Source organism: Papio anubis, chromosome 20 (genome assembly GCF_008728515.1).
Source record: "Papio anubis isolate 15944 chromosome 20, Panubis1.0, whole genome shotgun sequence".
NCBI classification, from domain to species: Eukaryota; Metazoa; Chordata; class Mammalia; order Primates; family Cercopithecidae; genus Papio; species Papio anubis.
This window is the reverse complement of record NC_044995.1, coordinates 219498-233706: the sequence shown is the minus strand read 5'-3', so window position 1 is coordinate 233706 and position 14209 is coordinate 219498. Positions and strand designations below refer to the sequence as shown.

The window sequence follows — 14209 nt, the reverse complement described above, 5'->3', positions numbered from 1 at the left end:
GGAGCAGCGGGCTAGGACGCGGGCTACCAATTCCCAATCTTTTTCCCCATCTCTCACCTCCGCCCTTCCTTTCCCCACTCTGCGTCCCCCTCCCTCCTCACCCACCCCGCAATCCCTTTTAGCCCTTTCCCTCACCCTGTCACTGATCTGCTCCCGGGGCCCGTCTCTGCCCGCCGTCTGTGTCAGTCTGTCCGCTTGAGCCAGGTTCCCTCGCCCACTCCTCATCGCCCCCACCCCAGGTGTTCTACCAGCGCGCAGACATGGCCATCGGCTCCCTTACCATCAACGAGGAGCGCTCCGAGATCGTGGACTTCTCCGTCCCCTTCGTGGAGACCGGCATCAGCGTCATGGTGGCGCGCAGCAATGGCACGGTGTCCCCCTCGGCCTTCCTCGGTAAGCTGGGGCCCTGGGACAGGGAGCCAGCCCTAGGCAAAGTAGCTGCCCCCAACCGTGTGGGCCCTGGGATCAGAAAACCTGGGTTCCCGGTATCATGGATACTGAACCTCCAATGCAACTTCGGTGAAGTGACATCATTTCTGAGCCTCAGTTTCCTAATCTACAAGATGGAAGAAATAATTTCCCTACCCAGAAGACATTTTGTCAAGAGGCTAAAGAAGCTTGAATTCAGGAGCCGTCTCTTGCACTGCAGCTTCCAAACGCTGCACCTGGTTTATATCCATAAGGTTGAATTATTTTTTCTCAAAGAGAGCCCTCCAAATTGTGCAAGCTTCAGGCCCCACAAAACCCAAGTGTTTTGCTGTACCTAAGTATAAGACGAAGAGAACAAATTAGCATGGTACCAATACCTTGTAAGCACTTAAGTCACCATCAGTGTTTACTGAGCACCTACTATGTGCCAGGCGGTGGGCTCCACACTGGGAACACAGTGGCAAAGGAGGAAGACACAAATCCCTGTCCGCTAGGATCTCTCAGCCTTGTGAAGGAGACAGAAGATAAACTTCTCTCTCTCTCTCTTTTTTTTTTTTTTGAGACAGAGTCTCACTCTGTCGCCCAGGCTGGAATGCAGTTGCAGTGGCATAATCTCGGCTCATTGCAACCTCAACCTCCCTCCTGGGTTTAAGCAATTCTCCTGCCTCAGCCTCCCAAGTAACTGGGATTACAGGCAAGCACCCCCACGCCTGGCCAATTTTTGTATTTTTAGTAGAGACGGGGTTTCACCATGGTGGCCAGGTTAGTCTCAAACTCCTGACCTCAGGTGATCCGCCCACCTCAGCCTCCCAAAATGCTGGGATTACAGGCGTGAGCCACTGAACCTGGACAAGGATTTTAACTACAGAGATGGTGTGGGGATATATAATAAGATTTAGGCTTTTAAAATATCCAGCTCTGTGTAATCCCAGCTACTCTGGAGGCTGAGGTGTAAGGAAGGCTTGAACCCAGGAGGCAGAGGTTGCAGTGAGCCAAGATGGCACCACTGCACTCCAGCCTGGATGTCAGAGCCAGACTCTTATCTCAAAAAAAGAAAAAGAAAAAAATCCCAGTTTGTGGAAGCAAGTGGCTGGTGGAGATGCTACTGCAAGGCTCATGCCAGAGACAGAGTGGGGGTGTGCAATAGGAAGGCGACAACAGACAGACGCAGGGTGTGGTTAGGGAGCTGCCCACCAGATGGGCTGGTGGCTTTGGGATGGATAGGGTAGATGGCCCATTGCTGAGCCAGAGAAGCGTGCCTCCGCCAAGGGCAACAGTGCTTGTCAGTTTCCACTTGCTCTCTGAAGTGTGAGCAAAGCTCCTGGGAGAGGGGAGGGGCTGGAAGAAGAGCCATCCCTTCCTTTGTATTTTGTTTTCTGTTTATTTTGCCCAACGGTGTCTCCTGTGGCCTCCTCTTTGCACCAAGGTCTCTGCAGGGCACACTGAGAAGCACCACGTGGGGCCCCTGTTTGCAGGCAGCACACTGCAGGGGAGTGACAAGGTCCTATTTATGCCCCCACCAAGTTGCCCAGCAGAGGTGACAGGCGTGTCCCCAGCTGCCGCAGTGACAGTCCAGGGTGCTGACCTTGCTGTGACGGGGGCAGTCCTGGCAGCTCACACTTGGCCCTGGGAAGTTGAATCACCTGGTCCTAATCTCAATGAAATGGTGATTTGGGTTTATTGCTGGTGAGCTCCAGGGGTGACACACGGTTATCGAATGTGAGGAGGGGACCCGTGAATGGGAGGTTGTCTAGGACAGCGCAGGGTGTTACCTCTAGCAGGGGCACCTAGGAGACAAGTAAGAGAGGGTGTCGCTGGTTCAGGCACCTGCGAGTTCTCTCTTTTTTTTTTTTTTTTTGAGACAGAGTCTTGCTCTATCACCCAGGCTGGAGTGCAATGGCACGATTTCAGCTCACTGCAATCTCCACCTCCTGGGTTCAAGCAATTCTCCTGCTTCAGCCTCCTGAATAGCTGGGACTACAGGCATCCACCACGATGCCCAGCTAATTTTGTATTTTTAGTAGAGATGGGGTTTCACCATGTTGGCCAGGCTGGTCTTCAACTCCTGTCCTTAGGTGATGCTCCCACCTCAGCCTCCCAAAGTGCTGGGATTACAGGTGTGAACCACCACGCCCAGCCACCTGTGAGTTCTGAGTAGTTAAAGCATGGGTGACTGACAGAGTGATTAGGCCAGGGAGGAGAGTGTGACAAGGCTGAGTGGCAGGGACTTTGTCCTGGGGGTGCTAGGAAGCCCGGGGAGGGCTGTAAGCAGGGGAGGGGCCAGGTCGTCTCTGTGCTGTGTGGGGGATAGGCTGTAAGAGACAGACAGGAGCTCAGGACGCTGGGGAAATGGTTGGTGGGAGATGAGGCCTGAGCCCTGTTGGCCATGAGAATGGAAAAAGAGAGGCCCAAGTAGCATCAGGGGCAGGAGCGTGGGGCTGGAGACTGACAGGCTGTGGCCAGCGAGGGAGAGGGAGGGGAGATGGCACATGGGGTTTGGGCCTGTGACTGGGTGGATGGTGGGGCTCCCATCATGGGGAGCATGGGAGCTAGTCTGGGCTCAGCATGGGACATGATGAATGGCCTGGGGGGATGGCTGGGGTAGGTGGAGGCTTGGGCCTGTGACTCAGGAAACATTTAGGAGACAGTTTCTATTTGTGGCTGAAACCACAGACATGCCTGCGATGGCTCTCTTTGAGAATGGCTGCCTCTTAGGGGTCTGGGTGAGCCATAAGACTATCTCAGAGATGGAGAAACAGAGAAAGGGCCAGAATAGGATGGGGTCAGATCTGGGCTGCACCTTGTTCACCTTCAGGTAGTACCCTAGGTGTTTTTTTGTTTTGTTTTGTTTTTGTAGAGACAGGGTCTCACTATGTTGGCCAGGCTGGTCTTGAACTCCAGGCATCAAGTGATCCTCCTGCCTCAGCCTCCCAAAGTTCTGGGAGTACAGGCGGGAGGCACCGCCCCAGCCTCATTCCCTAGTCTTTTGCTTGGCTGAGCCATGACCACACACTCCCTTGTCCCCAGAGCCCTACAGCCCTGCTGTGTGGGTGATGATGTTCGTTATGTGCCTCACTGTGGTCGCCGTCACTGTTTTCATCTTCGAGTACCTCAGTCCTGTTGGCTACAACCGCAGCCTGGCCACGGGCAAGCGTGAGTCCCCCTTCCTCCATCCCCCGGCCTCGGAGCTCCCGAACCACAGAGAGAGAGAACTACATTTCCCAGCAGCCCCTGGAGGGGGGGGTCAAGCTAGGGCGCCAGATGCCTTGAGGGCCACTGGGAATTGTAGTTCTTCCTTTTGCTCCCTTATTGAGAAGGGATTTGGGGTCCATGTCCACGTCCTGGCCCCCTGCAGGCCCTGGAGGCTCAACCTTCACCATTGGGAAATCCATCTGGCTGCTTTGGGCCCTGGTGTTCAATAATTCAGTGCCCGTGGAGAACCCCCGGGGAACCACCAGCAAAATCATGGTGCTGGTGTGGGCCTTCTTCGCCGTCATCTTCCTCGCCAGCTACACAGCCAACCTGGCCGCCTTCATGATCCAGGAGGAGTACGTGGATACCGTGTCCGGGCTCAGTGACCGCAAGGTGTGTGTGGGTCCAGGGATGGGCTGGGGCTGGAGGTCACAGAGCTTGGCATGTGGTAGATTAGAGGGGATTCTTGCGGGGGAGGGAGTGGGGGGAGGGCGGGAAGGGGGTCTCTGAATTCCAGAATGGTAGAATGGAATGTTGTGGATGGAGAAAGAACACGGTTCACGATGCGCCATTTTAAATATTCCTAGGGAAGAGGGTGTCCTTGAATGTTCTAGGGGCAGTTGTGCCAAATGGGATATTCTAGAACCAGTGCTTCTGTCAAACTGTGAGGAAGGATTAATTTTTGAAACTCCTAAGGCCGGGCGTGGTGGCTCACGCCTGTAATCCCAACACTTTGGGAGGCCGAGGTGGGCAGATCACGAGGTCAGGAGATCGAGACCATCCTGGCTAACACGTGAAACCCCGTCTTTTCTAAAAGTACAGAAAATTAGCCGGGCGTGGTGGCGGGCACCTGTAGTCCCAGCTACTCTGGAGGCTGAGGCAGGAGAATGGCGTGAATCCAGGAGGCGGAACTTGCAGTGAGCGGAGATCGCACCACTGCACTGCAGCCAGGGCCACAGAGTGAGACTTCGTCTCAAAAACAAAAATAAAAAAAGAAAGAAAGAAACTTCTAGTCTATTGCAGACAATGCTTTTGTAAAATTCAACGGAAATGAATTATTAGAAAAGTAAAATAAGGTCTAAAACCAAGACAGACAAAAGTCAAACCTGGCCAGGCACCGTGGCTTACGCCTGTAATCCCAGCACTTTGGGAGGCCGAGGTGAGTGGATCACCTGAGGTCAGGAGTTTGAGACCAGCCTGGCCAACATAGTGAAACCTTGTCTCTACTAAAAATACAAAAATTAGCCAGGTGTGGTGGTGGGTGCCTGTAGTCCCAGCTACTCAGGAGGCTAAGGGGGGAGAATCGCTTGAACCGGGGAGGTGGAGGTTGCAGTGAGCCATGATTACACCACTGCACTCTAACCTGGGTGACACAGTGAGACTCTACCTCAAAAAAAGAGCCAAACTCATATTTTTATTTATTAGATTCAACAGACAAGTAACGATCCTGTCAAATCGTTCTAAATGCTCACTCCCTCCATTCCTGTACGCACCTCACTGCAATCACCATTTGTTGAGGGACTGGTGGTTTGCAGAGCACACTTTGAGACTAAAGTGATTAACCAGCTGGGTGACATGACCTATTAGAGGCTTGAGAAATCAGTTTGATGGGTTGCAATAAGCAGTTTTTAATGGAATGGTGTAGAATAGAATAGAATAGTTGACTGCATCTTATGTAGTAAGTTTGGTTTTGCAAAACTTGTTTTAGTTGGCTGGGCGCGGTGGCTCATACCTGTAATCCCAGCACTTTGAGAGGCCAAGGCGGGCGGATCCCCTGAGGTCGGGAGTTTGAGACCAGCCTGGCTAACATGGAGAAACCCATCTCTACTAAAAATACAAAATTAGCTGGGCATGGTGGCGGGCACCTGTAATCGCAGCTACTCGGGAGGCTGAGGCAGGAGAATCGCTTGAACCTGGGAGGTGGAGGTTGCAGTGAGCCAAGATTGCCCATTGCACTCCAGCCTGGCAACAAGAGCGAGACTCCATTTAAAAAAAAAAAAAAAAAGTGAGGCCGGGCGCGGTGGCTAACGCCTGTAATCCCAGCAGTTTGGGAGGCCGAGGCGGGCGGATCATGAGGTCAGGAGATCGAGACCATCCTGGTTCACACGGTGAAACCCCGTCTCTACTAAAAAATACAAAAAATTAGCAGGGCGAGGTGGCGGGCACCTGTAGTCCCAGCTACTCGGGAGGCTGAGGCAGGAGAATGGCATGAACCTGGGAGGCGGAGCTTGCAGTGAGCGGAGATCGCGCCACTGCACTCCAGCCTGGGCGACAGAGCGAGACTCCGTCTCAAAAAAAAATAAATAAATAAATAAATAGTGAACTATTTCTGAACGGATTGGTAAATAGCAACAGGCCCCAGCTCCTGCCATGCCAGTCTCTGCCCCCGGGACCTCCCGCGATTCAGTAAGTGAAGGCTTAACGCCTGGCACATCAGGGGCCTCAGGGAGGCTTCTCATGAACTTTTGGATTACGTGTCTGCAACTGTGTGTGCTGGGTGGGAGTGAAAAAGCATTTCCTAAGGTAGTGAGCAAGTGCTGAGAAATACGGAATACTTCTGGGACCGGGGTGTCTGCCAGATAGCGGGTGTCTCTCAGAATGGGGGCTTTGTGTTAGGGATGTCCCTGCGGAGGGTGCCCTAATCACTCCCCATTCTGCCCCAGTTCCAGAGGCCCCAGGAGCAGTACCCGCCCCTGAAGTTTGGGACCGTGCCCAACGGGTCCACGGAGAAGAACATCCGCAGCAACTATCCCGACATGCACAGCTACATGGTGCGCTACAACCAGCCCCGCGTAGAGGAAGCGCTCACTCAGCTCAAGGCAGGGTCAGCGCAGACTCGGGCCGGGGGTGGGGGTGGGGCCACTGGGGACCTGAGGATGCTCAGAGTTGGCAAGGGGTCCAGGTTCATTCCTTCAGTCCCAGAGGTCAGCCCTGGGTGGGTCAGCTTGGGGGGTGGAGGTCACCCAGGGTGGAAGGGGACTCCTCCTCCCAGGAATAGGTTCCTTGGGATATTTTCTGGGATGCAGTAGTTCTGGATTCTGGGGTGAGACTGACAGGGCTCAAATCTTTGCTCTTCCCCTTCTTGGCTTTGTGACCTTGGGCAAGTTACTCAGCCTCTCTGAACCTCTGTTTCCTCCTCTATAAAATGAGGATAACAAGAGTATCCCAACTGTAATGCTCATAAGGTCGTTACAAGAATTATACTAGCAAGCCGGGCGCGGTGGTTCACGCCTGTAATCCCAGCACTTTCAGAGGCCAAGGCAGGTGGATCACGAGGTCAGGAGATCTAGACCATCCTGGTCAACATGGTGAAACCCCGTCTCTACTAAAAATACAAAAATTAGCTAGGCGTGGTGGCACGCGCCTGTAGTCCCAGCTGCTCAGGAGGCTGAGGCAGGAGAATAGCTTGAACCCGGGAGTTGGAGGTTGCAGTGAGCTGAGATCATGCCACTGTACTCCAGCCTGGCAACAGAGTGAGACTCCATCTCAAAAAAAAAAAAAGGGAATTAAACTAGTTAATCCATTCAGAACATTTATTTATTTATTTAGAACAGTGCCTGGTGCACTATCGGTGTTTGCTGATATTATCATTATCATTAGACCTGAACTCACTGGAATCAATGCTTGGATTGTGTTTCTTATCTTTTTACATCCCTTTCCCAGATCATAGGGATGAAGTTAAATTCAGAGGCCAGGTTCAGTAGCTTACGCCTATAATCTCAGCACTTTGGGAGACGGAGGTGGGCAGATCACCTGAGGTCAGGAGTTGGAGACCACCTGGCCAACATAGTGAAACCCCGTCTCTACTTAAAATACAAAAATTATGGCCGGGCGCGGTGGCTCACGCCTGTAATCCCAGCACTTTGGGAGGCGGGCGGATCACAAGGTCAGGAGATTGAGACCGTCCTGGCTAACACTATGAAACCCCGTCTCTACTAAAAAAAAAAAAATACAAAAAACTAGCCGGGCATGGTGGCGGGCGCCTGTAGTCCCAGCTACTCGGGAGGCTGAGGCAGGAGAATGGCGTGAACCCGGGAGGTGGAGCTTGCAGTGAGCCGAGATCGTGCCACTGCACTCCAGCCTGGGCAACAGAGCAAGACTCGTCTCGAGAAAAAAAAAAAAAAATTAGGCTGGGTGTGGGGACAGGCACCTGTAATCCCAGCACTTTGGGAGGCCAAGACAGGAAGATCATTTGAGGTCAGGAGTTCGAGAACAGCCTGGCCAACATGGAGAAACCTTGTCTGTACTTAAAATACAAAAATTAGTCGGGCGTGGTGGTGGGCGTCTATAATCTCAGCAGCTTGGGAGGCTGAGGCAGGAGGATCACTTGAATGCAGGAGGCGGAGGTTGCAGTGAGCCGAGATTGCGCCACTGCATTCCAGCCTGGGCAACAGAGAGAGACTCCGTCTCAAAAATAAAACAAAACAAAAAAAGTTGAGTTGAGGCCCCAAAGTGCAGCCCACGATTCCAACAAGGCTGAGCACAGTAACTCTCTCCCTGTCCTGCATTTACTTAGTCCTTCCGTGTGCACTTTTCTTCTCCTCTACTCTACACCGGGCAGTGAACAAATAGACCCGATTCCTAGGTCTAGAGGTGGGAAATGAACAATAAACATGCAAACAGAAAAATCAAGATCTTTTCAGAAAGTGATGGTGAACTAGAGGGTGGCTGGGCTGGGATACTTTCACCAGGGTGTTCAGGGCAGGCTTCTCGGAGGAGGTGACATTTGTGCAGAGCCCTGCAGGAGGTGAAAGAGCTAGCCAGGTGGACTTCCGAAAGCAAAGCCTTCAGGTGGAGGAAACAGGGTGTGCAAAGGGCCTGAGGAAGGTGTGGTGTTGGTTTACTGGAGGAACAGCAAGAAGGCCAGTGTGGGTGAAGGGCAAGGAGCTGAGGTGAGAGAGTAGATGAGGGGAGGATTCTGGGCATGAGGCCAAGGTCAGGGCTGGACTTGACACTAAGGGCAGTGAGAAGCCTTGGGGAGTGAAGACTTTATGTAAGGAAGGGTACGATCTGATTTCTGTTTTTGTTTGTTTGTTTGGAGACAGGGTCTCACTCTGTCACCCAGGCTGGAGTGTAGTAGTTCGATCTCAGCTCACTGCAACCTCCCCGTCCCCTGGGTTCAAGCAATTCTCCCACCTCAGCCTCCTGAGTAGCTAGGATTACAGGCGTGCACTACTATGACTGGCTAATTTTTGTATTTTTGGTAGAGACGAGGTTTCACCATGTTGGTCAGGCTGGTCTTGAACTCCTGACATGAGGTGATCTGCCTGCCTCAGCCTCCTGAAGTTACGAGATTAGAGGTGTGAGCCACCATGCCTGGCTTAAAAAATTTCTAATGCTCGTTGCAGTGGCTCACACCTGTAATCCTAAAGCTTCGTGAGGCCAGGGTGAGAGGATCACTTAAGACCAGGAGTTCAAGACCAGCCTGTGAAACATAGTGAGACCCCTTGACTCACAAAAAAAAAAAATGTTTTTTTTTTTTTGAGATGGAGTCTCGCTCTGTTGCCCAGGTTGGAGTGCAGTGGTGCAATCTCGGCTCACTACAACCGCTGCCTCCCAGGTTTAAGTGATGCTCCTGACTCAGCCTCCCAAGGAGCTGGGACTACAGGCGCCCGCCACCACACCCGGCTCATTTTTGTATTTTTAGTAGAGACGGTGTTTCGCCATGTTGTTCAGGCTGGTCTGGAACTACTGACCTCAGGTGATCCACCTGCCTCAGCCTCCCAAAGTGTTGGGATTACAGGTGTTAGCCACCGCGCCTGGCTAACAAAACATTTTTAAATTAGCCAGGCGTCATAGTGCGCACTTGTAGTCCCACCTACTTGGGAGGCTAAGGTCGAAGGATCATTGAGCCCAGGGGATGGAGGCTGCAGTGAGCTATGATTGCACCACTACACTCTAGCCTGGGTAACAGAGCAAGACCCTGTCTCAAAAAAAAAAGAAAAATTTAAGAGCACCAACTTTATGCCAGGTATAGTTCCTGCACTGGATAACAACAGTTAACAAAATAGGTCAGTTTCCCACATTAGCTAGGAGTGCTTTAACAGACAGAGGTTTCTTTATCTCTCCAATAAGAAGTCCAGGGCTGGCATGATAGCTTAAAAATACCATTAACAATCTGAAATCTGCCTGTAATCCCAGCATTTTGGTAGACTGAGGTGGGTGGCCTGCCCAACATGGTGAAATCCCATCTCTACTAAAAATACAAAAAATTAGCTGCGTGGGCCGGGCGCGGTGGCTCAAGCCTGTAATCCCAGCACTTTGGGAGGCCGAGGCGGGTGGATCACGAGGTCAGGAGATCGAGACCATCCTGGCTAACATGGTGAAACCCCGTCTCTACTAAAAATACAAAAAACTAGCCGGGCGAGGTGGCGGGCGCCTGTAGTCCCAGCTACTCGGAGGCTGAGGCGGGAGAATGGCGTGAACCCGGGAGGCGGAGCTTGCAGTGAGCCGAGATTGCGCCACTGCACTCCAGCCTGGGCGACAGAGCCAGACTCAGTCTCAAAAAAAAAAAAAAAAAAAAATTTAAGCTGCGTGTGGTGGTGTGCACCTGTAATCCCAGCTACCCGGGAGGCTGAGGCAGGAGAATCGCTTGAACCTGGGAGGCGGAGGCTGTGATTAGCCGAGATCGTGCCTGCACTCTGGCCTGGGCAACAAGAGCAACACTCTGTTTCACACCAAAAAATGGGGCCCAGAACAACACCCCCTTGCCTGAGGCCTAAAGTAGGTATTGAATTTGTAGAATTATAAACAGAGATGTTAACACACAGCACAGAACGGGAAAAGTAAATTTTTTTTTTTTGAGACAGAGTCTCGCTCTGTGGCCTAGGCTGGAGTGCAGTGGCGCGATCTAGGCTTACTGCACGCTCCGCCTCCTGGGTTCACGCCATTCTTGCCTCAGCTTCCCAAGTAGCTGGGACTACAGGCGCCCGCCACCACGCCCGGCTAATTTTTTGTATTTTTAGTAGAGGCAGGGTTTCACTGTGTTAGCCAGGATGGACTCAATCTCCTGACTTCGTGATCCACCCGCCTTGGCCTCCCGAAGTGCTGGGATTACAGGTGTAAGCCACCACGCCCAGCGAAAAGTAACTTTTTTACATTGTGCATTCATCCATCCATTCATTACTTTCAAGAAGTACTTACCAAGTACCTTTGATGTGTTCGGCTCTGTGCCAGATGCCTAGGTCCCTGGTAACTTGAAGCCTCCCTTCTAATGGAGGGAGGTGGAAAACACACATATGTTATAAATATCTACCCCTTAAAGTATATCAGATCTTGAAACATGGAGTTTCTCTCTGGCCGTCTTTCTGTCCAGCTCTGTTTGCTTCCAAGTTGCACCCCATCTAATTCCCTTCTCTCTGGAGGACGGTTTTCTAAATCTCCCCATAGGATGCCCCACGGCCTGGGAGTTCCTCACAGCATCCTGGGGATGCTTAACAGCAGTGAGTTTAGAACCAGATGGAGGCCGGGCCCAGAGGCTCACGCTTACAATCCCAGCACTTCGGGAGGCTGAGGCGGGCGGATCACTTAAGGTCAGGAGTTCAAGACCAGCCTGGCCAACTTGGCGAAACCCCATCTCTACTAAAAAGACTAAAATTAGCCAGGTGTGGTGGCGCACACCTGTAATCCCAGCTATTCTGTAGGCTGAGGCGAGAGAATTGCTTAAATCCGGGAGGCGGAGGCTGCAGTGAGCCGAGATCGCGCCACTGCACTGCACTCCAGCGTGGGCGACAGAACAAGACTCTGTCGCAAAAAAAAAAAAAAAAAAAAAAAAAAAGAACCAGATGGTCCTGGGTTCCAATGGGAGCTACATCCCTTACTTGCTCCTGAGCCCGAATTTCCAACTCCCTATTACGGGGGTCAACAATCCCTCCTGCCCATCAAGTGGCTCTGGGAAATGGTTCCGTGTTACAGCCCCACATACTGAGGATCTGATTGGTCCAGCTGGGGGGGGAGGGTCAAGTGTCTATGCCAGCATGGACCAATCAGCAGCATGGTGGGGTGGGGCGTGGTCATGTGGTTCGCCCAGATCATCTTCCGCATTCAAAGGTGCGAGGACCCTATGGGCAGGAAAAGCCTCACATTTGTCTCTAATCACCCTTCTTTCACCAGCCTCATGCCTTCTCGTCAGCTTTGAAGCTTGATGGGCCCCTCAGCCCTCTTCCCAGGGCTCCCCCATTTGGAGAGCCGTCTTGTGCCCGGCACCTGTAGTCTTCCTTCACATTCCCCTGCGTGGAGAATGAAGTTTTTCCTTCCTCAATTCCCTTTTCTCCCTTTCATTAATCAATTTATTTGCCAACACTTGGTTATTGTCAAAATGAAGAACTGTCCCTCCCCCTTCCTTGATGTCGGTGGTTTGAGGGGTTTCCTTCTGTCTTTTTAGAGCAGTGCTGGGGAACCTCTGCATCATTTACAATTTTCTAGTAGACACACTGAAATTTATTTTTATTTTATTTTATTATTATTATTTTTTTTTGAGACGGAGTCTCGCTCTGTCGCCCAGGCTGGAGTGCAGTGGCGCAATCTCGGCCCACTGCAAGCTCCGCCTCCCAGGTTCACGCCATTCTCCTGCCTCAGCCTCCCATGTAGCTGGGACTACAAGCACCAGCCACTGCACCCGGCTAATTTTTTTTTTTTTTTTTTGTATTTTTAGTAGAGACAGGGTTTCACTGTGTTAGCCAGGATGGTCTCGATCTCCTGACCTCATGATCCACCTGTCTCGGCCTCCCAAAGTGCTGGGATTACAGGCGTGAGCCACCGCGCCCGGCCTGAAATTTACTTCATGATTTTTTTTTTTTTTTTTTTGGTTTTTTGACATGGAGTCTCATTCTCGCCCAGGCTAGGGTGCAGTGGTGCGATCTTGGCTCACTGCAACCTCCACCTCCCTGGTTCAAGCAATTCCCTTCCCTCAGCCTTCCGAGTAGCAGGGAGTACAAGTATGTGCCACGATGCCTGGATAAGTTTTTTTTTTTGTATTTTATTGTATGTATGTATATATATATTTAGAAGTATGACTGTCACTTTATTGCTTTCTGTATAATTTTTTTTTTTTTTGTATTTTTAATAGAGATGGGGTTTCACCATGTTGGTCAGGCTGGTCTCGAACACCTTACCTCAGGTGATCTGCCCATCTTGGCCTCCCAAAGTGCTGGGATTACAGGTTTGAGCTACCACACCTGGCCTCAAAATTTATTTTATGTACTCCAATAGTTCCAAAATGTTATTTTGACATGCAATCAATATAAAAATTAATAAGATGTTTTATGTTTTTATTGGTACTTTTTGGCAGGGGATCCAGTGTATAGTTATCCTCATGGCACATGTCAGTTCGAACTCGGTGTATTTCAAGAGCTCAGTAACTACATCTGGCTAGTGGCTGTCACAACAGACTGTAGAACTAAAACTGTATTTTAAAAATATTTTCTGGGCCGGGCGCGGTGGCTCACGCCTGTAATCCCAGCACTTTGGGAGGCCGAGACGGGCGGATCACAAGGTCAGGATATCGAGACCATCCTGGCTAACACGGTGAAACCCCGTCTCTACTAAAAGTACAAAAAACTAGCCGGGCGAGGTGGCGGGCGTCTGTAGTCCCAGCTACTCGGGAGGCTGAGGCAGGAGAATGGCGTAAACCCAGGAGGCGGAGCTTGTAGTGAGCCGAGTTCGTGCCACTGCACTCCAGCCTGGGCAACAGAGCAAAGACTCCGTCTCAAAAAAAAAAAAAAAAAAATTTCTGTTATTTTTCTTCCCTCCTTGCCTTCCTCTCTTCTCTTGTTCCTTTCTTCCTCTTCCTCCTTCTCTTCTTTCTCTCACTTGTACTTTTTTCCCTTCGTGATCTCTTCCTTTGCTTTCCTTCACCCTGATGTCATTCAGGGTCTTCATGCCCTGGATCTAGATGACATTGGCTCCAACCCCTCTTCCTGAGAATTCTGCAAATTCCTGGGCTTCTCGCGGTCACCCTGGCTTCTAGCTCCTTTTTGCAGGATTTAATTCACTTTCTGGACCATCTCACTGGCCACAGTTTGTCTTCCCAGTTCCAGGGCCTATTACCAGAATTGGAACCCACCCCTCCCTTAATCCTCACATAAACCCCCACTGGCAGTAAGCGGGGCTGTGGACTGAAGACTGGGAACAGCACTGTCCTGTAGAATGAATGCGGCATGCATTGAAGTGTAATTCTAAGTTTTTAGTGGCCACATAAAAAGACCTAAAAAGAAGCAGGTGGCCGGGCACGGTGGCTCACGCCTGTAATCCCAGCACTTTGTGAGGCCGGGGTGGGTATATCACCTGAGGTCAGGAGTTCGAGACCAGCTTGGCCAACATGGTGAAACCCCGTCTCTACTAAAAATACAAAAATTAGCCCTGCTGTGGTGGCACGTGCCTGTAATCCCAGCTAATCAGGAGGCTGAGGTAGGAGAATCGCTTGAACCCGGGAGGCAGAGGTTGATTAGTGTGCCGTGATCACACTACTGCACTCCAGCCTGGGTGACAGAGTAAGACTCAGTCTCGAAAAAAAAAAAAGAAGAAGAAGCAGGTGAAGCTGGGCTAGGTGGCTCACACCTGTAATCCCAGTACTTTGGGAGGCCAAGGC

General features: G+C 51.3%; 1 protein-coding gene across 1 annotated transcript in view; it reads left to right on the top strand.

The window, feature by feature from the left end:
* GRIN2D (glutamate ionotropic receptor NMDA type subunit 2D) overlaps window positions 1-14209 on the top strand; it is a 51937-nt gene that overhangs the window by 17097 nt on the left and 20631 nt on the right. The window contains exons 6-9 of the mRNA XM_031659088.1: window positions 240-393; window positions 3457-3582; window positions 3785-4014; window positions 6285-6445. Coding sequence (XP_031514948.1) covers window positions 240-393; window positions 3457-3582; window positions 3785-4014; window positions 6285-6445 — 671 coding nt within the window. The remainder of the gene's footprint in view (window positions 1-239; window positions 394-3456; window positions 3583-3784; window positions 4015-6284; window positions 6446-14209) is intronic.